Below are 27,967 nucleotides of genomic sequence, written 5' to 3' on the forward strand. Positions count from 1 at the left end.
CACACACACACACACACACATATGACAAATGGCCAAGACCTTTAGCAATACACCATGCTTGAAAGGCGTTAAGCTGGCAGAAACGTTAGCATGCCAAGCGAAATGCTTAGCAGTATTTCATCTGTCTTTACATTCTGAGTTCAAATTCCACTGAGGTCAACTTAGCCTTTCTTCCTTTTGGGGTTGATAAATTAAGTACCAGTTGCATACTGGGGTCGATCTAATTAACGGGCCCCACATACCAAAAATTTCAGGCCATGTGCCTAGAGTAGAAAAGAATATACCATGCTTGAAAAGACCTGTGAAGCCAAATGAGGTTGTAGTCGTGGCTGATGCCGGTGTTTCATAATTGGCACCCATGCCAGTAGCACATAAAAAACACCCCCTACACTCTTGGAGTGGTTGGCATTAGGAAGAGCATCCAGCTGTAGAAACCATGACCAATCAGACTGAAACGTGGTGCACCTCTCCAGCTTACCAGTTTTCAGTCAAACCATCCAACATGGAAAACAGATATTAAATGCTGATCATGATGATTATATATATAATATGAGGGAATATTATTCCAAACTTACAGAGAAAAATTCAATTTAGAAATACTAAATTAAATATCACAAAATATTATATATATATATATATATATATATATATATATATATATATAAATTAGAAAAATGAACCACCTTTTATCAATTCAATAATGAAAAATTAAATTATACCATTTAGAAAAATCACATATTATAGAAAGATTAAATATAAATTATTGAATTGATAAAAGGTGTTTTGTTTCTAATTTATATATATATATATATATATATATATATATATATATATATATATATATACATACATACACACATACACACTCATATATATACATATATACCCACATATACACATATATATGTGTGTGTGTATGTGTGTGTGTGAATCTTTGTGTTTATGTTTGTTTCTTACCACCACATGACAACCAGTGTTGGCTTGTTTACATCCCCATAACCAAGCAGTTCACCAAATGTTACTGATAGAATAAATTCAAGACTTACCTAATTAATTCCTGAGGTCAATTTGTTTGACTAAACCCTTCAAGATACAGTGCCCCAGCATGGCCACAGTGCAATGATTGAAACATGTAAAAGATAAAAAATACATACATATAAGATGGGCTTCTTTCAGTTTTCATCTACAAAATCCACTAACAAGGCTTTGGCCCACCTGGGACTATTGTAGAAGACACCTATGCCTGTGCTAGAAGGGTGCCAAGAGCAACATCCGAGCGTGATCCTTGCCAGAGCAGCCAACTGGCCTCCGTGCTGGTAGCATGTAAAAGAGCACCATTCGAGCGTGATCGTTACCACCATCACCTTACTGGCACCTGAATTGAGCGAGGTCATTGCCAGTACCACCTAATTGGCCCCCGTGCCGGTGGCACGTAAAAAGCACCCACTACACTCTCGGAGTGGTTGGCGTTAGGAAAGGCATCCAGCTGTAGAAACACTGCCAGATCAAGATTGGAGCCTGGTGCAGCCATCTGGTTCGCCAGACCTCAGTCAAAATCGTCCAACCCATGCTGGCATGGAAAGCGGACATTAAATGATGATGATGATGATGATGATGACTTGCCCAAGGTGCCATACAGTGGGACTGAATCCAGGACCATGCAGTTGGAAAGCAAACATCTTAACCGCATGACCAACTCGTGCCTGTCCAAGATAAAAATTTTCCCCTCCTCATCTTAATGTTACAGGAACCAAAGATAATCACAATTCTACTTGTTTTGTTAGCATAGAAATGGATTACTGAGGATTTCATATTAATTTCATCATGGGGTACAAAGACAACATTGCAAGGGGACAGCACAAATTGATTGAATTAATCCCTTTGTAAAGCTGATACCGGTTCTATTGACAAATGGCGAAATCTACTAATGACTGAAACAAGTAAAAAAGATGGAAGATTAAAAAATGGTAAAAGAGGTCAGTGCCTGTCCAACACTTTATCATGTCTGACATTGTCCATCATATTCATTTATTATATTTATTTATTTATTATCAACTAATATCTGATCTTATCTTTTTCTTCTTTGCAAATCTGAATGTATTTTAGTCTTTTAATGTTTTATCAGATATACTTTTATCTATATACATACATATGTACACACACACACACACACACACACACACACACATGCACATACATGCACACACACACACACACACACACACACGCATGCACATGCACATACATGCACACTCACACACACTCACTCACATATACAAACACATACACACATGCTGATTACTCCATCTTGAGAGATGATTGCTGTCTTCTTGTGCTTCCTCATTGTCAGTGGCATTTCTGACTTTCCATCCATGACCTTTCAGATGACTCTTCAATCCCATTGCTGATCTGCATGATTTGAAGTATAGGTTACAAACAGTGTACTTCCAGTTGGTTTGGTCTGCGCACTTTGCCTCTCTTCCGTTGCCTTAAGACTTTTGATAGATGAAACAATAAATCACAAATGAGGTCACTCTGTAGGTCATTAGTCTACCATGATAAATACTAGTACAACACAAGTGTCCATAATTGGTACCTCTGAGTGTCCATGATTGGTACCTAGTGATAGGCTGAAGTGAGATGACCAGTAATCACATGAACTTGCATGTTCTGCATCAGAGTGTCCCCTCTTCTAGAAGGATGTTGTGATAAAAGCAAGGAGTCCCTCATTCGCGTACCCTGACAGCAACCAAGTGTATCCCTGCATCCTCATGCTCAGATGAATTGTCATCACATCTACTAATTAACCCATCGCTGGGGCCCTAACAAGTGCTACTACTCTGAGTCAGAGTGGACCTGGGAACAATAGTGGCTAAGCGGTGCCTCCACACGCCTTGAAACCCCAGAATTCCCATATCAAGGCCCCAATGCCAGATGCAGTTTAAAGTCTTACCCAGGGCTCGCCATGTTCAATAGTGAAGAACAGTGGGTCAGAGGCAGCTCTACACACCTTAAAATCATGGAAGTCCTGAACTTAAGCCCCACTACGAGATAAAGTTTGAAGCCATACCCAGGGCATACATACATACATACATACATGCATACATACATGCATACATACATGCATACATACATGCATACATACATACATGCATGCATACATGCATACATACATACATGCATGCATACATGCATGAATGCATGCATACATACATGCATACATACATGCATACATACATACATGCATGCATACATACATACATACATACATGCATGCATACATGCATGAATGCATGCATACATACATGCATACATACATGCATACATACATACATGCATGCATACATGCATACATACATGCATGGGTACATACATACACGGATACATACATACATGCATACATACATGCATACATACATGCATGCATATATATATATATATGCATGCATACATACATACATACATACATACATGCACACATGCATGCATGAATACATACATGCATACATACATACAGTAAAGGTCCCAGGAGCAATGTGAAATGAAGTGTCTTGCTCAAGAGAACAATGAACCACCTCATCCAAGAATCTCGACCATGATCCTGGGATTGTGAATACAACACTCCAACCACAAGGCTTTTCACCTTTGCCAATTGTCTTACAAATAATATAAGTGTTGTGTATATAATAGTCTTCAGTCTTCCGTTTCATTCAATAGTTATTAAGCAAAGAATATAGAAGAAGAGTTTTATAGGTTTGAATAAATAGCAGACGGAACAGTTGGCTGAATAACTGCTGCAAAAGTTATTTTACTCTCTTGATTAAAAATGTAAAAATTAACAAACAGAAAGCCTGGCAAAGAAAGAAATATTTTTCGTAAGTCAAGAACGAAATGAATGTCTATTATAACCTTAATATATTGCAATGTTGTATGAATGCATGTGAGCAATGCTTAAGCAATGGGGAATTTACAGCAAAATATACAGACGCTGTTGAAGTTATTTATAAATTTTCACAAGGTTAGGATATATAAATAAATATAAATATATATATAATTCCTCACAAGGTTAGTTGCAACACCAGCTTCTCTAATCCTTATCAGTTTCAAACACAGAGGTGATGGCAACTTATGTAAATGGTGTAAAAATAGCACAGATTTTTAAGAAGTGTGTACGTGTTACAGAAATTGATCATTTTAAAAGTATTTATGGACTGACTTGTTCTGAGTTCAAATTCAGATTACAGCCAAATACAGCTAGTATGAAGGTTTCTGTGAGATTTTAAGCTTTTAAAATAAACACTATAAAAGCTAAGGGTGAGCTGGCAGGATTGTTTAGTTCATTGGACAAAATATTTATCAGGATTTCTTCCAGCTCTTCATATTCTGAGTTCAAAATTCTGCTGAGGTTAGCTTTGCCTATCATCAATTCAGGGTCGATAGTGGTAAGAAAATCTCAAGAGAGCTGAACAGCAGAAAGTCTTCAGAGAAGAAACCCTGCTTGGACAAATGTTTCAGCTTTTATCTTTTTACACTCTAAGGGGGTTGGGTCACATTCAGAGCTAGCCCTAGGGTTGCTGGTGCCCCAGGCAAGTTGAAATTTGGCATGTATAAACTGACAGTCATGGAAATTTCTTTGTCTTTGTCATTCCCTCTTTGGTGCCCCCTAGCACATGGCGTCCCCTGTGACTGCCCAAGTTGCCGGTACCTTGAGCCAGCCCTGGCCATATCCAGGTCATGACTCCTGGAAATCTTTCTGCTGATGCTTTTTAGAGACTTATGCATTTAAAGCACTTGGAGATTTTATTAAGTTGTAACTTCTCTCTGTTGATTGGGATCAATGTAATCAACCATGTCCCCTCTTCTCAAAATTGTTGGCCTTGAACCCAGCAATGGATTAGCATCCCATTCAAGCAATATACTGTGCTCTCATTCATTTATACACCATGGAAACCGAGTAACTGGTCTTTTGAATCCTAGGGCTAAAAAAATAAAAGAATAGTTAGGAGATGTAAATTTAACAGATTTACAGGTATTTCTTTTCTGCGTTGTCTCATCTATGAGTGAAAATTTTTAAATACCTTTTTGCACTTAAATCCTTTAAACTATTCTCAATTATCATCATGAAGGGAATTATATGAGGTAGTGCTGAAAAGTTCCTAGTTTTAAAGGTTTTACGAAAGGCCCAAAATTCCAAGTTCTTTTACAGGGCTCAGAAAAGCTGAAGGACCACTGCAATAAGTGTATGAGTCCGAGAGGGAAACATGTTAAATAAAATCATAAATAACTGATCCCCCTGTATTTCTTTTACCTAAAGCCAAGAACTTTTCAGCACCCTTTTATACACAACACTTGTATGACAGAGAAGGGTACACACACACACATGCGTGCATACATACATAAATACATGCATACATACTTACATACGTACATACATACATAATACATACATACATACGTAAGTACGTACATATATACATACATACGTAAGTACGTACATACATACATACATACATACATACATACATACATACAAACATACATACATAAATACATACATACATACATACAAACATACATACATACATACATACAAACATACGTAAGTACGTACGTACATACATACATACATACATACATACAAACATACATACATACATACATACGTAAGTACGTACATACATACATACATACATACATACATACGTACATACATACACACATACATACATACGTACATACATACATACATACATACGTACATACATACATACATACATACATAAATACATACATACATACACAGATAATGGGCTTCTCTCAGTTTCCATCTACCAAATCCACTCACAAGGCTTTGGGAGGGCTGGGGCTATAATAGATGACACCTACCCAAGATGTGAAGAATTCTTAACCATGCTGACACCGTCCTTGTTTGTCCCATCTATGTTTAGCCCCCTGTGAGCAATAAAGAAATGAATATATGCTTCTAATTCCTTCTCTTCACTGCCCATGTTTCTCTACAGACACACTTTGATAGTTTCACTCTAAAGCGAAAGTTGTTGTTGGATATTTAACAAAAATAGCAACTCAATATTCTTCCCCCCTACACTTCTCAATCTAGACACAATGTTACAGTTATTTATTTTAACACTCCCACTAATAATTACATTACCAACATAGTCAAGTGACTGAGGGGACCTGGTCCCTGGTTTAAGGATAATCAATCAGTAGTGACGTTTTTTACCCGTCTTCACCCCCAACAGTCTTAATAGCCCTGCAAAATAATTAGGGGTACCGTTCCTCTGCTGGCTAAGCCATTAAAATTAAAAATTGCTTCCCCCACCAGATATCCTTTTTCTATTAATTAAGATATGGATGCAGTTAGGGCTGTGCAATTAATAGCTCATTTCTCAAATGCCTGATTTCAGGTTCAACCATGAACACTGATCTGTGCCTTGGGAATAAAGTTGGTGGACAGAAACTGCATGAAGTCTGGTGTATATGTACATGCGGTGTGTGTGTGTGTGTGTGTGTGTGTGTGTGTGTGTGTGTGTGTGTGTGTGTGTGTGTGTGTGTGTGAGTGTGTGTATAAAACTGTACAAATTGTACTGTATATGTATATATGTGTGTGTGTGTGTCTGTGCTTATGTATATGTGTGTACAAAACTGTACAAATACTATCATATATATATATATATATATACATATATTTGACTGCTACAATGCTGGAGCACCGCCTTTAGTCGAGTAAATCGACTCCAGGACTTATTCTTTGTAAGCCTAGTACTTATTCTATCGGTCTCTCTTGCTGAACCACTAAGTAACGGGGATATAAACACCAGCATCAGTTGTCAAGCGATGTTGCGGGAACAAACATAGACACACAAACATACACACACACACATGCACGCACACACACACACACGCACACACACACACACACACACACACACACACCACACACACACACACACACACACACACATACGACAGGCTTCTTTCAGTTTGTCTCTACTAAATCCACTCACAAGGCTTTGGTCAGCCCAAGGCTACAGTAGAAGATCCTTGCCCAAGGTGCCATGCAATAGGACTGAACCCAAAACCATGTGGTTCGTAAGCAAGCTTCTTACCACACAGCCACCATTGTGCCTGTAGGTTTGTACTCTCCTGTGTACAAACCTACAAATCTTAGTGCATCTGTACATGTGCATGAGTGAGATGAATGTGTCTGGGAATATTTCCATTCTTCTGCACTTCATGTAAAATAGCTGCTGACCCATAGACAGTGAAAGTTTACTGTCATTACTGGTCAACAGGTCATCCCCTAGTTCTGCCCTTTCATGTTGGTATAAAATAATCCCTTGTTTGAGAAACAAAAGAAGGTTAATGACCAGCTCCTGTCAAGCCATCCAACCCATACCAGCATGGAAAACGGATTTCAGATAACAATAACGATGAGGGTGATGACGGGGGTGGCTGCGGCAGTGATGGTAGTGGTGGTGGGGTTAGTGGCGAAGGTGGTGGCAATGACAGCGATGACGATGATGGAATGATACACAACCACATCATCATTATATAACATCCACTTTTCCTAGGATGGAATTTGTTGAGGCAGATTGTTGTACGGCCAAATGCCTTTCCTGTCACTAACACTTATCTGCTTCCAAGTGACTTCTTTTTTTCCCATGGAAGACTGGACATGAACAGCATCACTTGTGTTATGGTGATGCCCATTTAAAACCATTGTGGGATCTCAAGACAAGTGTATGCACCAGCACAGACACACACACATATACACGGGGGCAAAGTGGCCGAGTTCCTTTCAAGTGTTGGACCTCACGGAGGCATTGACCAAGACCTTTGGCATTATGTCATGCTTGAGAAGAAGACACGTGAAACTGAGCAAAATCAGTCATGGCAGATGCTGGTGTCACACAAATTGGCATATAAAAGTACTTGTGCTGGTAGCACATAAAAGCACCTCTTACACTCTTGGTTTGGTTGGCATTAGGAAGGGCATCCAGCTGTAGAAAACCATGCCAAATCAGATTGCAACCTGGTGCAGCTCTACAGCTTACTAGTTTTCAGTCAAACTGTCCAACCCCTGTCAGTCAAATGGGTGTCAAACTGTCCAACCCATGCCAGTCAAATGGGTGTCAAACTGTCAAACCCATGCCAGTCAAATGGGTGTCAAACTGTCCAAACATGCCAGTCAAATGGGTGTCAAACTGTCCAAACATGCCAGTCAAATGGGTGTCAAACTGTCAAACCCATGCCAGTCAAATGGGTGTCAAACTGTCCAACCCATACCGGTCAAATTGGTGTCAAACTGTCCAAACATGCCAGTCAAATGGGTGTCAAACTGTTCCAACCCATGCCAGTCAAATGGGTGTCAAACTGCTCAACCCATGCCTGTCAAACTGGATGTCAAATGATGATGATGATGATAATGATTATATATATATATATATATATATATATATATATATACACCACATGGCAAGCTTCCACACAGTTTCTGCCCACCAAATTTACTCACAAGGCTTTGGTTGAGCCAAAACTGTTGTAGAAGACACATGCCCAAGGTGCTGTGCAGTGTTTCTGAACCCACAAACACATGGTTGGGAAGCAAGCCTCTTAACCACACAGCCATCCCTGCATGGAAACAATAAAGGTTCTGTGTAAGGTTACAGACCCAGGTACATTATTCCAGAGAAGAGCAAGATTAGGATTTGTTGTTGCTGTTTATATTGTCTCAAGGAACTTCTGACCTTTGAATACTTTCAGGAATGTCTTTGTTTCTTTCAAAATGTATCAACATCCTAATGATGAAACAAATGGGACACCTTAGGTATTTATTAAATAATTAATAATATAGATAAATAAATAAATAAATAAATAAATAAATGGTGGTGGTGGTGGTGGTGGTGGCAGCGGTGGTGGTGGCAGTGGTAGGTGGTTGGTGAAAGTGATGTTGGTGGAGGTGGTGGTGCTGGAGCTGGTGGTGGCGGCAGCAGCAGCAGTAGTGGTAGTGGTAGGTGGTAGGTGGCAGTGGTGGTGGTGGTGGTGGTGTTGGTGGTAGGTGGCAGTGCTGGTGGTGGTGGTGGTGGCGGTGGCAGCAGTGGTGGTAATAGTACGTGGTAGGTGGCAGTGGTGGTGGTAGTAGTGATGCTTCTACATCAAAACTGAAAATGAATGTTGTAATTATGCCTGAAATCTAACGAACCACACTGGTGATGTTACGCATGGGACAAGCCTATTCAGGTTAACGAGGTGATTGGAGTGAACCACCCACATTCCACGATTGAAACAAAAACGAAAATATATTTTTTTGTAGACATTTCAACCAAAAGCATTACTCTTTCACTCTTTCACTTGTTTCAGTCATTTGACTGTGGCAATGCTGGAGCACCGCCTTTTAGTCGAGCAAATCGACACCAGGACTTATTCTTTGTAAGCCTAGTACTTATTCTATTGGTCACTTTCGCCAAACCGATAAGTTACAGGGACGTAAACACACCAGCATCGGTTGTCAAATGATGTTGCGGGGGACAAACAGACACACAAGCATATACACACACATATATATATATATATACACACACATACATATATACGATGGGCTTCTTTCAGTTTCTGTCTACCAAATCCACTCACAAGGCTTTGGTCAGCCTGAGGCTGTAGTAGAAGACACTTGCCCAAAGTGCCATGCAGTGGGAATGAACCCGGAACCATGTGGTTGGTAAGCAAGCTACTTACCACACAGTCACTCCTATGCCATTGTTCAAAAGGAAACTAAAAAGTCGTCAAATTACAAGAATTTGAAATTTGAAGACTATTTAGCTTCCTTGTGAACAATGCTTTTGTGGCAATATGAGTGATTTTTGTGGTGTTGGGGTTTGTATGCTTCAGTGACCCTTAGTACTATGCCAGCAAAATGCAAGCGCCTTGCAGTGCCTCCCATGTTGGACAAGTCGAAGGATAAAAGCCAGGCTAATATGGATCACCTCTTCTCTTCCTAAAAGTAAAAACAGTTTTATGTAGGGCCAAAACTGCTACCTAGAAAAAAGCAGAGTTACAGAACCATTGATGATAATCCAAAACCAACAACAGCTGGGAGAAGAAGGCCCTTCCTGAACCCTTTCGTTACCAACCCTGCTGAAACCAGCTCTGACTCTGAGTACAAATGTCTTGTTTTCATGAGTTTTGAATTAAAATTTTCCACCAAACCTTAGTCACGATTTATGTTCCTAACACTAGCTTAATGATAACTAAGTCATTTTACTAAATTCTTTGTTGTATTTAGAGTAATTGAAAGAAACACAGAGCATCTCAACAGAAGTACGGTGACAAAAGGGTTAACAAATGATTAATTTAACTCTTTTGTTACCAACCTGGTTGGAACAGGCTCTGGCTCTGAGTACAAATGTCTTGTTTTCATAAGTTTTGAATTAAAATCTTCCACTAAACCTTAGTCACAATTTATGTTTGTAACACTAGCTTAATGATAATTAAGTCATTTTACTAAATTCTTTGTTATATTTAAAATTAATTGAAAGAAACACAGAACATCTCAAAATAAATACGCTAACGAAAGGGTTAAGGAAACATAAAATGTGTTATGGCAAAATTGAAAGGAAGCAGAGCTGTAAAAGCAAGGATTTCATCTGGAAAGGGATAAGACAAACCAAATTTGAAAACAGGAGAAATGCCATCAATGACGAATGTCCCATAGGAAGAAAAGGACTTAAGTAAGCAGCAGAGTATAAAGACAGAAGTAATAATAATTGGTGATGAACTGGGTGTGAGGAAAAAAAACACAAACACAATGTTATTGGTTTCGAATTTTTGCACAAGGTCAGCAATTTCGGGGGAGGGGGTAAATCATTTACATTGACCATAGTACTCAACTGGTACTTATTTTATCAACCCTAAAAGGGTTCTATATTTGAGAGATGGGGAATTATGTACATTATTTACGTTATTTACATTTGACAGATATCTGTTCTCATCTTGTTTGATGTTGACACCAAACAAGATGAGGACAAATATCCATCAAATGTAAATAATGTAAACAATGTAAATAATGAACCATAAAAAGATTCAGGGTAAAGTTGACCTTTGTGATATTTAAATTCAGAATGCAAAGACAGACAAAATGTTGTGAAGGGTTTTGCCCAGCGTGCTAACATTTCTGCCATCTCACCATCATCTTAAGTACAGAATATCATTGAAAGACACTTTTAATTGAGTAACGCCATAAACACATCACATGTGCTGGGCAATCATCTCTCCATACTTTAAAAGACTTCTACAACAAAGAATAAGAACAACATTAAAATAACACAATAGTGAACAATCAATAAAAATAAATGTGACAAAGTGAATCAGTTGTATTGCAAATACCTTCTTCCTTCTCTCACAGGAAAAACAATACTGTTCGTTTTCTAGGTTTTTGGTTTTATGTTTTCGTTTCTCATTGTGTTCAACGTTTCTTTGATGTCCTGTACCCATATATGCATGTATATATACATATAGATGTAGGTATGGACATATATGTATGTATATATGCATATATTTGTATATTATTTATATTATTATGTGATCGAACGCCATACATTCTTTTCCACGTAAGTTTTATCTACATACATACATACATGCATGCATGCATACATACATTCATACATACATACATACATGCATACATGCATGCATACACACATATATACATACATACATACATACATATATACATTTATATATACAAGCATGCATACATACATACATACATACATACATACATACATACATACATACACACATTCATACATACACACATTCATACATACATTCATACATGCATACATACATACATACACACACACACATACATACATACACACACACATACATACATACATACATACATACATACATACATACATACATACATACACACACACATACATATATACATACATACATACATACATACATACATACATACATACATACATACATACATACATACACACACACACATACATACATACACACATACATGCATACATACATACACACACACATACATATATACATACATACATACATACACACACACACATACATATACATACATACACACACACATACATACACACACACATACATACATAGATGCACGAAATATAAGTAAGGTTCAGGAGTCGTTAGAAACAGCTGTAATGGATTGACACCTGTATCTCTGCTTTTTCTCATTTATACATGTACACACACATACATATTTGTATATGTACACACATATGATAACCTTGTAGTGTGTGTGTGTGTATGTGTGTGTGTGTGTTTTGCCAATATATGTCCCAGTGAAGAATAGAAAAGCTCAGCAAGACACCTTTTGAAAAAAATCAAGTCACAGACACTTCTGCGTTACCTTCACTAACAAACATTCTGTTAATGAATGACTGGCCCACAGGAAACCCCATAACAAACCCCACATTACTGTTCACAAATTGTGATATAATATTATAACACTAAATACATACCATCATTAATTAATACTCTAAAACATTTCTGCCAATATAAAGTGACTAAATAATATTTCTTGATTTTTTTTTTTAATGGGTTTTTTTTTACTAATTTATTTTCGACTTCTAAAACAGGTTAACAGTGATCTGCTCCCTTCCACTACACCTTTGCCCTGGAGGAAAACGAGTTGTAATTAAAAAGAACCATAGACAAATAAGAGTGGAGTTCAAGTTAATATTTACCCTTGACATTTTGTTTTTGCTAGAGACATTGATCTTCTTACTCTCATTAAAACACACATAATACAGCTAATCTGCATGATAATCTAATCAATGCCAACACTTTATCGTCACGACTGACTTCATACAGCTTTAGAGGGAAACATCAGGTTGTATATATATATATATATATATATATATATATATATATATATATATATTATATAAAATCCGTTCTCTATCTGTCTGTGTGTCTTCTAGGATCTCGGGCATCCTCCATCCGATTGCGCTCAAATTTGATATGTAGATACCAACGGTATCAGGACTCTTTACTCTTTTACTCTTTTACTTGTTTCAGTCATTTGACTGTGGCTATGCTGGAGCACCGCCTTTAATCAAGCAACTCGACCCCGGGACTTATTCTTTTGTAAGCCCAGTACTTATTCTGTCGGTCTCTTTTGCCGAACCGCTAGGTAACAGGGACATAAACACACCAGCATCGGTTATCATGCAATGCTAGGGGGACAAACACAGACACACAAACACACACACGCATATATATATACATATATACGACGTGTATAAGTCTTGAAAAAATTACAAAAATCAATTCCAGGTGAGAATGCGATCGATAAAGCCGTGGGAACGTGCATTTGTACGCACAAGTACATCATCTGTTGCGATCGATACTACGCGTACGTCAGAAAAATGCATGTTTGTCACCCCCACTCCCACCCTGCTTGTCAACCGGTGCTGGTTTGTTTACATCCCAACAACTAAGCAGTTCAGCAAAAGAGAACCTGACTGAATAAGTATCAAAAAAACCATAATTACTGGAATTGCTTTGTTTGAGTAAAAGTGGCCCTGTCTGGAGCATTCTAGAAACTTAATAAAGCAGATTTTATGGTTGTGATTTTTCTCTGCTGTTTTTCCTGTGATATTATATTATTGTATAAGCTTCAGGTGACTGAGGACTGGTGACAGGAGCCATGGTTATCAAACCATTCTGTTATTTAGGTCAATGTCTCACTCACAATCTTGCCATGAGTCACTTTGGCTTCCACATTATCAGAAATCATAAAAATAAGATCAATCTCTTACTCTTCTTTCACACTCTTGTCAACTTACTCACCGACACACTCCCCCCCCAATCCTATCTTTTATACCAGTGCTACTCAAAGGCATGCTCCACTGACTGGTGCAAGTCCGCGAGCCATCAGCCGCTGGTACGCGGCAAGTTTTCAGAAGAGAAAGAAGCATTATAAAATGCTTATAAAATGCTTATGTAATTGTTTACATTTGATGGTTATTTCTCCTCATCTTGTTTGTTGTTAACACAACATTTTGGCTGATATACCCTCCAGCCTTCATCAGGTGTCTTGGGGAAATTTCGAACCTGGGTTCTCATTCCTGAGGTATTTTTCAATGTTGTTGTTATTATTATTATTATTATTTATTATTATTATCACTATTATTATCATTATCATTGTCATCATCATCATCGTCATCATCATCGTCATCATCATCATCGTCATCATCATCATCATCATCGTCATCATTGGCGGCGTCATCATCATCATCATCGTAGTCATCATCATCATCGTCGTCATTGTCATCGTCGTCATCGTTGTCATCATCATCATTGTCATCATCATCATCGTCATTGTCATCATTGTTGTCAGGCCTTATTTGAACTTCAGGGCATGTGATCTACCTATGTGCCAAAAATCATTAAAATTGGTTGGACAGTGTGGGAGGAGTTAGAGTAACCCCCCAAACAGACTCACAGACAGACACCATTACATATTTATGTTTATAGATGACTTTGACAAAGACACATTTCATAGGGGAAAGAAAGAATGCAATATTAAATATTAACCTTTCCGTCACCAATCTGGCTGAAACTGGCTCTGGCTCTGTAGTACAAATGTCTTGTTTTCACAAGTTTTGAATTAAAATCTTCCACCAAACCTTAGTCACAATTTATGTTCCTAACACTAGCTGAATAATAAGTAAGCTATTTTACTAAATTCTTTGTTATATTTGAAGTAATTGAAAGGAAACACAGAGCATCTCAAAATAAATAAGAAAGAGTTTTTTATTATTTTGTTTAACCCTTTCAATACCAACCCAGCTGAAACTGCCTCTGGTTCTGCAGTCTTGTTTTCACAAGTTTTGAATTAAAAATCTTCTACAGAATATTTGCTGTAGGCCATCTTTTATACCAAGACAAAACAATGTACATGATAACACTTCCAATCAGTTAAGATCAGAAGCCATGAGAGCCACTGCCTGGTACTTCATCAGGGCATTTATTATTATTATTATTAGTCACAATTTATATTCCTAACACTAGCTTAACGATAAGTTATTTTACTAAATTTTCGGTTCTATTTAAAATTAATTGAAAGAAACACAGAGCATCTCAAAATAAATACAGTAACGAAAGAGTTAATATATCTTGTACTAAAGCAAATTTAAACACAGCATTTGGCATTGCTAAAAGACAGTCAACCTGTTACTACAAGTCAGAACTAATAACCGTGAGAACGTTTACATATGACTGACATTAAATATTATTCATCATTTATTGTTATTTTCCTTTCCATTGCTTCTGACCTGCTGATATCTCACCTCCTTTACTGGCTGACACTAACATTTATGAGTGGAAGAACAAATAACACCTAGCATAAGGTCAAGTGGAAGATTTCCATTACAGAATAACTATGTGCAGGCGTGGCTGTGTGGTTAAGAGGCTGGTTTCTCAACGATGTGATCATGGGTTCAGTCCTGTTGCATGGCACCTTGGGCAAGTGTCTTCTACTATAACCCCAGGTTCAAATGCCACCACGATTGACTTTGCCTTTCATTCTTTTGGGGTCAATAAAATAAGTACCAGTTGAATACTGGGGTCAATGTAATTGACATACCCACTTCCCTGAAATTGCTGGCCTTGTGCCAAAATTAGAAACTATTATTATTATTATTGTTATTAAGATCGTGACCATTGCCAGCCTCCCCTGGTCCCTGTGCCGGTGGCACGTAAAAAGCACCCACTACACTCACAGAGTAGTTGGCATTAGGAAGGGCATCCAGCTGTAGAAACACTGCCAGATCAGACTGGAGCCTAGTGCAGCCTCCTGGCTTCCCAGATCTTGGTCGAACTGTCCAACCCATGCCAGCATGGAAAGCGGACGTTAAATGATGATGATGATGCAACAAGCTGGCAGAATTATTAACATTCTGGGCAAAATGCTTTTCATCTGTCTTTACATTCTAAGTTTTAATTCTGCCAAGGTTGACTTTGCCTTCCATCTAATTGGTGCTAATAAAATAAGAACCATTTGAGCACTGAGGGGTGGGGGTGAGGAGCGTCAATGTAATTGACCAACCCCATCCCCAAAATTGCTGGCATTGTGCCCAAATATGAAATCAATATTCCAGACACCAATCACCGTCCTCTGATTCTATAAACACTTGTGGTTTGTAAAAGCATTTGCCTTAATTTTGTTGACGATGACAGTAATTTGTTTGTTTCCATTGCAGAATTATAGTGTTCCTTATGGTCTTCCTTACATTGTCTTTTTTTCATTGCAGAATTATGGTCTTCCTTACATTGTTAGTTACATTCATCTGCATCTTTTATGGAGTACAACTAATCCGACTCCTCGCCTCTGACTGTGATCTTGTTCTCCAATGGAAACTGAAATTCGGAAACACAATGGGTAAGTTCCAAGCAAAACTGGTGGCAGTGGCATGTAATATTTTGTCCATAGATTTGTGTCAAACACAGCCATGGCTGTGTGGAGACCTGTTGAACTGAGTGAGATCATAGTTGTAGCCAATGCTAGTGGTACCTGACTGGCAATTAAGAAGCATCGTTTGAGTGTTGGGCCTCTTGGAGGCAGTGACAGGTGACCAAGACCCTTGGTGATGTATTATGTTTGTGTTGACCTGTCAAACCAAGTGGGACCATAGTCATGGCCAATGCTGGTGTCAGGTTAATGGCACTCATGCCAGTAGCACATAAAAAACACCGACTACACTCTCGGAGTGGTTGGCATTAGGAAGGGCATCCAGCTGTTGAAACCATGGTAGATCAGTATTGGAACCTGGTGCAACTCCTTGGCTTACCAGTTTTCAGCATCTAATTGCATTTGAAACATCTGTTATAGAGTTTGCAAATAACAATCAAGGAGACAGACGGCGGTGATGAAGTGTCTGGGTGGTACCTCAAGTAGCAGGGGTAGTAGTGGCTGGGAAGGGTGGGTGTTTGCAAGAGTGTGTGGGGGAAGAGATAGGGGAAGTAAGAAAGGGAGGTAGGCAACATTTATAAAGATTTGAGAAGTTTTGAGGGGAAGGGAATGCACGAATGGAGTGGACTCAGAAAAAAAGGTCATTGCCTTTAGGTTATGACTAATCCAAAAAGTAACGAGTATTTTAAGGAATTCTTCTGAAGAAACAACATCGTTAATGTTTAACCTGTTGGCGTTCAGATTACTCTCTAAAATGTATTGCTTATTTATTCACATTCATCATCATCATCATCATCATCGTTTAGCTTTCCCTGCTAGCATGGGTTGGACGATTTGACTGAGGACTGGCGAACCAGATGGCTGCACCAGTCTCTAATCTGATCTGGCAGAGTTTCTACAGATGGATGCCCTTCCTAATGTCAACCACTCCAAGAATATAGTGGGTGCTTTTATGTTCCACTGACATGAGAGCCAGTCAGGCGGCACTGGCAACAACCTTGCTCGAATGTTTTTTCACGTGCCAGTAAAGCGACACTGGGAATGATCATGCTCGAATGGTGCCTTTTACGTGTCACTGGCACAGAAGCCAGTTAGCTGCTCTGGCAACGGTCACGCTCGGATGGTGCTCTTAGCGCTCCACTAACATGGATACCAGTCATCAAATTTGATTTTGATTTCGATTTCACTTGCCTCAACAGGTCTTTGCAAGCAGAGTTTAGGGTCCAATGAAGGAAAGGTACGCATAAGTGGGCTGGTTACACCCCTGGCATAGGCCATGAGGTTATGGTCTCACTTGAGCTTGCCAGGTCTTCTTGAGCACAGCATATTTCCAAAGGTCTCGGTCACTAGTCATTGCCTCGGTGAGGCCTATCATGCATTGTCTCACAGTTATGAGATCAAGATGATGGGATTGTTTAGTTTTACATTGAATTTGTAGAGTAGGTGTGAGTGTCTGGATCTGGTCAGTTTGAATATAAAACAAGTAGAATATTCGGGCCCAATATGGTCAGTCTAAATGCTAAAAGGTTAAATACACTAATGCATTTGTTTTACTTTTGTTTTTCAGCGGCGCTGAGTGGTCAAGTGGTGTGGATAACAGGGGCGTCCAGTGGAGTGGGTGAACAATTAGCTTTAGAATTTGCTGCTGCAGGATGTAAGCTGGTGTTATCAGCAAGACGTCCGGATGAGTTGGAACGAGTCAAGCATCAATGTATAGGTAAGTGAGGAAATTCAAAAGAAATGGCTTGTTCGCCTGAAATAATATTTTGTTGTAATTCTTAAATGTAATTATTAATAATTCTTTTGTATTTTTTGTGTTTTTCTGAAAACTTAATCAGGTGTAGGAGTGGCTGTGTGATAAGTAGCTTGCTTACCAACCACATGGTTCCAGGTTCAGTCCCACTGCGTGGCACATTGGGTAAGTGTCTTCTACTATAGCCTCAGGCCAACCAAAGCCTTGTGAGTGGTTTGGTAGACACTTGCCCAAGGTGCCATGCAATGGGAATGAACCTGGAACCATGTGGTTGGTAAGCAAGCTACTTACCACACAGCCACTCCTGCGCCTAACATAAACACAAGAGAAATACCATTAAGCATTTCACCTGGTGCGCTAACCTTTCTGCCAACTCGCTACCTTTTAGATTACTAAAATATTCAGTACTAGCAGTATTGCCCGGCATTGCTCGGGTTTGTAAGGGAAATAACTATATAAGCATTTTTAGAGAGTTATAGCCAAAAAATAGCAAAAAAATGCATTAAAAATGGAAAAAAAATTATGATAAATTTTTTTTTAAATCGTTGACTCATCGTAGACATTTTTAGAGAGTTACTTCCCTTATATAATAGCGAAAAAAATGCATTAAAATGGAAAAAAATTATGTTAAATTTTTTTTTAAATCGTAGACTCATCGTAGACACGCGCTAATACCCAGAAGGGCTCGATATGAATCACGACTATAAGATACCTGGTTTTGGTTAAACTGCACCGCAAAATGTAGGAGTAGTTAGGAATCTAAATCGTAGGAGACAGACACACAACTTTATTTTTATATATAAATATTTCTTTTGAAGTTTTCATATCAAAAGCTTGTCAATGTCTCACGTTTGTTTCTCTAATATTACAGAAAGTGGTCGTCTTTCTCCGGATGATATCTTGATTGTGCCTCTTGACTTGTTAGATTTCGGAAGCCATCCTCATGCGGTGATGAATGTTTTACAGTATTATTCTCAGGTATAAAAAATTATTGAATATTCTGAAGCAGTGGTTTTCAACCAAGCTCATGATGGCCCTTGTGGGTTCACATCAGATTTTGTGGTTAAAATTTATTTGCAATGAATTGGTTACATTTCCACAATACACAAAATTTTCTTTTTGTGCCTTATAATTTAACACACACACCGGTAAAATTTCCATTTATTCCTTATTCTTATTTTCCTAAAATTTTCGTTGCATCTTGCAACCTTTTCAATAGTCTTGACTCAAAAGGTTGCAAGATGCGACGAAAATTTTAGGAAAATAAGAATAAGGAATAAATGGAAATTTTACCGGTGTGTGTGTTAAATTATAAGGCACAAAAAGAAAATGACTCTCCCCTGACACAACAGAATATGCTTCAACACACGAACTCATATAAAGAATCTTGCAAACCAAATCCCAAAACGAAATATATATATATATATAAGGGCATCCATCTGTAGAAGCTCTGCCAGATCAGATTGGAACCTGGTGCAACCATCTGGTTCGCCAATCTTCAGTCAAATTGTCTGATCCATGCTAGCATGGAACGTGGACGTTAAATGATGATGATGATGATATATATATATATATATATATATATATATATATACATACATATATATAAAGAGAGAGAGAAGCCATCAACCAGGCATTGTGATAATGCATATAAATCTAAGGACTTGGCATTTCCTGTTTAAAGTAAAAAGGAAATAAATTAAAAAGTGAGAAGAATAATGAAATGCTCAGTTGTGTAGGTAGGCTAGGAGGCAAGAGGGGTGGTGTTCCCCGGGGCATGCTTTTATAAGTGCTCCACTTTTAAGTTTGCTGTATAAACCTATATGGGCTTAGGGGCCCGGTGGGAAAGCAGCAAACTCAAAGGGTGTCCCCAGGGGGTCCACACTCTAGCTACACCACTGGATATACTATAAGTTCAACATTTTAGAAATAGCAATAATGATGTGCCCCAGGGGCATCGCATATCAAGTTTTTGGAAAGCTTTGCATAAATATAAGGAAATTTCAAAGGCAACTTTGATGTCTTTTATCAATCCGTGAACTTCAGATTTTCAACTGGAACGTTATAAACTAATATAAAAATGGGGAATGGAATTTGTACTTCAGATTAAATAAATTCACCATTTTCTTGGTTGTTCTATTATTACACAAAGAATTTAAATGCCATATTTGATGTTAAAAAAAACATCCGGACAGGACATGTTAGACGCAGCTCAATTTCAGGAGCGCAGTTGCATGAAAATGGTTTTCTGTGCATTAAAGTACAATGCATTGCTGCTTGCTGTCCCAAAGAAGTATTTGCAGGAATGGTTCCATCAATGGAAATGATGCTGGATATAAAGTGTGTGGTTTCAGAATGGGACAACTTTGATGGAGATTAAATGCTGGATTGATCTGTGTCGTGGTTTTCATTTGGTAGATGATACTTTTTGATCAGACCTTGTACACACACACACACACATTCACTTAATATAGACACACTCACACTCACACATATATATTCACTTAATACACACACACACACACATATATATACAGTTTTTACACACACACACACACATCCACTTAATACACACACGTATATTCACTTAATACGCTCACACACACGTGTGCGCACACATATATATATTCAGTTAATACACACACTCATACATATATATTCACTTAATATATACACACACTCATACATATATATTCACTGACACACACATTCACTTAATACACACACTCACACATACATTCACTTAATACACACACACACACACATATATACACTTAATACACACACACACACCACATCCACTTAATACACACACATATATTCACTTAATGCACACACATACACACATCTTCACTTAATAAACACACACACATATATTCACTAAATACACACATGCACACACGCGTGCACACATATATATATTCAGTTAATACACACACACATAAATTCACTTAATACACACACACATGCATGCGTATACACATATATATTCAGTTAATACACACACATACATACACACATATATATTCACTTACACACACATGCTTATACATGTATAATCACTCACATAGAATTGAATACTATTGTCAAACGTGATTTTTTTTTATTAATCCAGTTTTTCTATATCTTTGCTCAGATTGATATCCTAGTAAACAACGCCGGACGCAGTCAACGAGCGGCATGGGAAGAGACCTCATTGGACGTAGACCGATACTGCATGGAATTAAATGTTCTTGGCACATTGTCTCTCACCAAGAACGTGTTACCTCATATGATAAACCGAGGAGAAGGCCACATAGTCGTTATGGGGGCTGTCGAAGGGAAAATAGGTACATTCCATATTTCTGTCTTGTTATTTAACTTTTCAAATTAAACAGCTCACACCTTTTTCCTGCTGTATTCAAACATGAAAATTTATTCATTTTAATTTTAGATGTCTGTTTGAATGTCAATTTGGATGTCTGGATATATGAATATGCCCCATAAAAAGGTGCCGTGTTAAGAGCATTAGTGCTGGTGTCACATTAAAAAGTACACGGTACGCTATGTGAAGTGGTTGGCATGGGAAGGGCGCCCAGCCATAGAAGCCAAGCCAGAACAGACAATGGAGCCTGATGTGGCCCCGCCGACTTACCAGCTCCTGTTAAACCATCCAACCCATGACAGCATGGAAAACAGATGTTAAATGATGATGATGATGATGTATATCCATCTCTTTGTCTATATATCTATCCATCTGTCTGTCTGCCAGTATGTATGTATATATGTTTCATCTTTTACTTGCTTCAGTCATAAGGCTGTGGCCATGCTGGGGCACTATCTCAAAGGATTAACCCCCAGCTGTTTAATGCCATATCCAGGAAATACAAACATACAACGAGCTACTTTACAGTTCCTATCCCTCAAATCCTCTAATAAGGCTTCACTCAGCCTGGAGCTATACCAAAGAGACTTGCCCAAGGAACTGAGCCTAAATAACACAGTTATGGCCATATTTATGGTTTTATCTTGGGTTTTTTTTTAATAGTTTTTCCATAAATTTGATGTTTCTAGCTACTTAAATTCAAAAAATTAATAAAATATTTGAGTTTTTTATTTTTTTTATTTTCAATTATCTTTCTTTATTATTCAGGTGCACCTTTTTCGGCTTCTTATACTGGTGCCAAGCATGCTCTTCAGGTTAGTACAACTGGTATTCAAACTGTTGTTCATTTAAGTTCTCTCTTCCAGGTAGATCTTCTTGTATACAATATTACATAGTTTTCAGTTATTCTAGGAGTTTCCACAGCAACCAAATTATTCAGAAATCAAAAAAACCGACTCATCTTCCCACAATCCTTTCTGGAAGGATCTAAAGATTAGTCATCAATCAAAGGTTAAACATTTTTATCACCATGCTGTCCTTCAATAATGGAGCGTTAGAATTTTTTTTCTTTTAATCAATATTGTTCTAACTCCATTGAGGACCTTATGTGATACAAGGCTGACCATGGGCTAAACATCAGCAATGACTAAGAGTTATTAAGGTTGACTTTGCCTTTCATCCTTTTGGAGGTTGATGAAATAAGTACCAGTTATGTACTGGGAACAGATGTTAGCAACTAGCCCTCACCCCACCACTAAAAGATTTCAAGCCTTATGTTCATAGTAAAAAAGATCATCATCATTATTAAGTGAGAGAGTAGTGCATGTCACCAAAGTGACACTGGGGTAAAATATACGAAGCCCATCATGACTACCCGTCTGATAAGGGTACACCAGGCACATGCATCACAACCATATGTCCGTGACATGGTGATCTCATATCAAGATAAACAGCACGTCCTTGCAGGTGGTGGGGCCCAGTTACAATTTTCTTCTGGTCAAGTAACCCATTATATCTACTTTTTATTTCTATAAAATTGTGCTAACAATGTAACTTAATCCATTAATCTCTTATAATATATTCTATAATAAAAAAGCACATTTCTTTTTTCTTTCAGGGATATTTCGATAGTCTTCGATTAGAGATGCACAACCACAACATTGGTGTGTCAATTATTTGCCCCGGACCAACTTTCTCAAATCTTCTGGAAAATGCATTCACAGGAACTATTGCTACTGTAAGGCATCCATTTGACCATAATTTGCATCTGTTTAATGCACCACATAGCTTAATACCACCAAATAGGGGGACTCAAGAAAAGTTTTCTGTGTTGCAAGTATTCTCTTTCTTCCTCTCAGCTCAAACTTTTCTTCAAGACATTGTCTAGGCTGGACACAAATGACAATCTTATCTGGCTGGGTATACCTGCACTCATCTCCTGCATTCATCTCTTGTTTTCATCACCTGCACTCATTTCTTGCACTCATCACATGAACTCATCACCTGCACTCATTTCTTGCACTCATCACATGAACTCATTTCTTGCACTTACCCACTGCACTCATTACCTGCACTGATCTTTTGCATTCATCACCTACACTCATCCCCTGCACTCATCTACTGCATTCATTCCTTGCACTCATCTCTTTTACTCATCACCTGCACTCATCTCTTGTACTCATCCACTGCACTCATCCCTGCACTCATCTCTTTTACTCATCACCTGCACTCTATGAGTCTGTCTATGAGTGCTTGTGAATCGGTGATTGCATCTACAACTGACGGTGTACACAAGACTAATGCAAGCAAAAATGATTCAGAAAACGACAATAATAATAATATTTTTTATTAAAAGTGATTGTGACATTCTTTTTATTTTGCATAAAATATTCTTTACATCCTGCTGTTGTTTTATTGCCATTTATTTACAAGTGTTATAAATTTTATTGGTAAAATATTTTGGGGGGGACGAATTACGATTTATAACATTGCTACTATGGGAAATTATTGCTCTGCTTTACAAGTTTTCATTTTCTGAGTGGTCTCTGGGAACAAATTAACTCGTATATTGAGGCACTACTCATCATCATCACCATTTAACGTTCGCTTTCCATGCTAGCATGAGAACTGGCGAACCAGATGGCTGCACCAGGCTCCAGTCTTGATCTGGCAGAGTTTCTACAGCTGGATGCCCTTCCTAACGCCAACCACTCCGAGAGTGTAGTGGGTGCTTTTACGTGCAACCGGCACGAGGGCCAGTCAGGCGGTACTGGCAACGGCCACGCTGAAATGGTGTTTTTCATGTGCCACCTGCACAGGAGCCAGTCCAGCGGCACTGGTAACAACATCACTCGAATGTCTTTTCACGTGCCACCGGCACAAGTGCCAGGAAGATGATGCTGGTAACGATCACGCTCGAATGGTGCTTTTTATGTGCCACTGGCACAGAAGCTGTTAGATGGTGCTCTTAGTGCTCCACTAGCACGGATGCCAGTCATCGAATTTGATTTCAATTTCACTTGCCTCAACAGATCTTCGCAAGCAGAGTTCGCAAGCACCACTGTATACAGATAGGAAATATTTACTGTGAATTCCGTCCGTCTTTACATTCTGAGTTCAAATTCAACCAAGGTTGACTTTGCTCTTCATCTTTTCAGGGTCAATAAATTAAGTACCAGTTGCGTACGGGGGTCAATCTAATCGACTAGCCTCCTCCCTAAAAAATTTTGGCCCTTGTGCCTAAAGTAGAGAAAAATAATTAGTAGGAATTTAATTCCCACCACAAGAATTTCATGCAAGATTTTGTGTATAATTTTCTTCCACTTTAAATCGGATTGGCTTCAAAATTTCTTCAATCTTTTTCCAGAATTATGGTATGAAGATGGACCCTAATGATAGACGAATGGACACAGCACGCTGCGCCCGACTTATAATTCTTGCTGTGGCCAACAAGTTGGATGAGGTCTGGATTGCTAGACATCCCCTGCTTTTGGTGATGTACTTGTGCCAGTATTGTCCTTCCTTTGGACAATGGTAAGTTTTTTGTACTTCAGTTGTAGCCATGGCATACTAAGCTTTGTGGGAACTAGAACACAGATTGGTCAAAATGATTATGGGAGAAATAGGGGCAATATTGTAGCTGGGGTGGGGGGAAGGTAAGAGGGGAGGGGAGTGGAATCGGGTGGGGGAAGAGGGAAGGGGAGAGGGAAAGGGGACGGGAGGGGGAAGAGGGAAAGAGGAAGGGGAGGGAATGGGAGAGAGAAAGGGAGAAGGAAGGGGAAGGGGATATGGTGGGGGAGAGGAAAGGGGATGGGAATAGGGGAAGGGAAGAGGGAAATCATCAAATCACCATCCATGTGATTAGTTATGGTTCGGTTCAGTCCATTTTGAAGATTTGGGTATGAGATACACGTCTGCCAAGCTTGTGCCAAAACTGCTTTCAGCTGACCGAAAGGACACTCAGCTTTCAGTTGCCCAAGATTTCCTTGATTGTGTCGAGACCGATGAAAATTCTTTTGAAAACTTGGCACAGGTCTCAGCAGGAATCACCAAGCTTTTGACTAAACTTGATGCAGATTCTCTGCTCAACTTCCTGTCATGGTCAATGCAACGATCACACGCTACACACTTTCCTTCCAAGCATTGCTGTAAACAGTGGAAGTGAGCTAGAACATTAAAACTTAGTGTACATGCACAGCAGAGTTCAAGGTCCAATCTGTGCCAAGCGGCTTCACTCTCCGTGCTTTAGCATCGTTACTATGGCAACAGACCGGATACTTAATGCTAAGACCACGTGTGTGTTTGTGAGTGTTTTTCTTTAACCTTTTAGCATTCATATTATTCCGTCAAATGTAATACTTATTTATTCACATTGTTTTGAATTAATCATGAATTATCTCGTAGCTTTGAGATTTCAATGGTGTGATTGTATATTTTTAGAATGACATTGTAAACTAGGTGTGAGAGGTTAGATCTGGCTAGTTTGAGCGTATGTTCAAAATAGATAGAATACTTAGGCTTGATATGGCCAGTTTGAATGCTAAACATTTAAGATAATTAATAAAATAATTTTTTTCTACCTGTTTTAGGATTCTCTGCCATTTCGGTAAAAAGATGTTATTGACTGCAAAGAGTGGAGCACGTGTATAAAAAAAGAACAACAACAAAAACAACCAATAATCATTTTAAAAACATTTTTCATTCTTATATTAAGGTTGGTAAAGTCATTTTTGGATGTGTAAAGATTTGAATATTTCCAGCGTACCTTTTTAAAACAAAATTGTTCTTTAACTTTTTTTTGTGTATTTCAGGGAATCTTTCCACGAGGAAGACTTTTGGAAAACACAAGAGAAATTCTGTGAAAAAGCAGGCTTGCCTTGTTTGCAGTTTGGACATTTGTATATTTGCACCGTAGTAGTGTAGGCCGGTCCTGCTAGAGATATCAGTAATAAACTATTTATATAAAACATGACTGTGTTACTTTCTTGCTTAGAATCATTTTTATATTTACTGATAATATAATGGCAATGAGCAAGCAGAATTGTTAGCACACCAATGATGAGGGTTCCAGTTTATCCGATCAACAGAACCGCCTGCTCATGAAATTAACCTGCAAGTAGCAGAGCACTCCACAGACACATGTACCCTTAACGTAGTTCTCAGCGGTTCGGCAAAAGATATCCGATAGAATAAGTACCAGGCTTACAAAGAATAAGTCCAGGGGTCGATTTGCTTGACTAAAGGCGCTGCTCCAGCATGGCCATATTCAAAATGACTGAAACAAGTAAAAGAGTATATGAATTCAACCTTCACTTCTTATATTAACTCTCCCCCCCCCCACGTCCCACAAACACAATGTAAAATGTGGCCAAAGAAATTCGCCAACCAGCCTACATATCTTACTTAACCCCTTCCCTCCCTACGGACCATAAGGTCCTTGACGACTGTCCTTAACACTAGGCTGTCCTTTCTGCTCCTCTCCCGACCTTTTTTAGCTCTACACCAATATCCTGCCTCCACCTATTTCCAGGCTGTTATCTCTTCCATCTCCCTCCCAGGGAGATTTCGCTGCCCTGCACTATATATTTCTCGGAGTGAAGCCCCTTCTCTCCAGGTTTTGTTGGTTTCGAATTGTCATTGATACGTCTGTAACTACTTTTCTCTTGGTAGGAGGGTTGTTGTACATTTGTAAAATGTACGTCTACCCCTTTTGCCATTCAATGGATTCGTCTCAGCTACCATCATTTATCTCTCTTGCATTGATAGAGAATCAAGTTGAATTATCTCCCCTGGTTGTGGAAACCGCGTGGATTGTAATTTCTCCTTTGGTTGAGGGCAAACGTGGAATTTACGCCAAGTTCCCTATGAGATGTTGTGTGCGTAAATAAATTATTTCTGTTTCTGAAAAATCAATAACAACTTTAGAGGAGAAATTCAAATAGTGGCTTAAGCTGTAGCTCATCAGATTAAATAGGAGCACTCCGTCGGTTGCGACGATGAGGGTCCCAGCTGATACGATCAATGGAACAGCTTGTTTGGGAAATTAACGTGCAAGTGACTGAGCAATCCACAAACACGTGTACCCCTAACGTAGTTCTCAGGGAGATTCAGCGTGACACACAGTGTGACAAGGCTGACCCTTTGAAATAAAGGTACTACTCATTTTTGACAGCTGAGTGAACTGGAGCAACGTCAAATAAGGGGTCTTGCCACTAAGCCACGCGCCTTCACATCAGATTAAATATAATGAAGACTAGGATAAAAATCTTAAATTGCATGCAAACTTTGTTGCTTGAATAAAGGAAATTGTCTAATCAGGGAAGATTAGATAACTGGTTTATTCAACCCATCA

General features: G+C 38.6%; 1 protein-coding gene across 1 annotated transcript in view; it reads left to right on the plus strand.

Moving 5' to 3' along the window:
- Nucleotides 1-26,584, plus strand: part of LOC115217486 (dehydrogenase/reductase SDR family member 7) — a 28,935-nt gene extending 2,351 nt beyond the window's left edge. The window contains exons 2-10 of the mRNA XM_029787196.2: nt 16,341-16,468; nt 18,066-18,215; nt 19,123-19,229; nt 21,388-21,580; nt 22,384-22,430; nt 23,234-23,353; nt 24,983-25,149; nt 26,205-26,329; nt 26,427-26,584. Coding sequence (XP_029643056.1) covers nt 16,345-16,468; nt 18,066-18,215; nt 19,123-19,229; nt 21,388-21,580; nt 22,384-22,430; nt 23,234-23,353; nt 24,983-25,149; nt 26,205-26,265 — 969 coding nt within the window. The 5' untranslated portion in view covers nt 16,341-16,344 and the 3' untranslated portion in view covers nt 26,266-26,329; nt 26,427-26,584. The remainder of the gene's footprint in view (nt 1-16,340; nt 16,469-18,065; nt 18,216-19,122; nt 19,230-21,387; nt 21,581-22,383; nt 22,431-23,233; nt 23,354-24,982; nt 25,150-26,204; nt 26,330-26,426) is intronic.
- Nucleotides 26,585-27,967: the final 1,383 nt, after the last annotated feature.

The sequence above is a fragment of the Octopus sinensis genome, linkage group LG11 (assembly GCF_006345805.1).
Source record: "Octopus sinensis linkage group LG11, ASM634580v1, whole genome shotgun sequence".
Classification (NCBI taxonomy): Eukaryota; Metazoa; Mollusca; class Cephalopoda; order Octopoda; family Octopodidae; genus Octopus; species Octopus sinensis.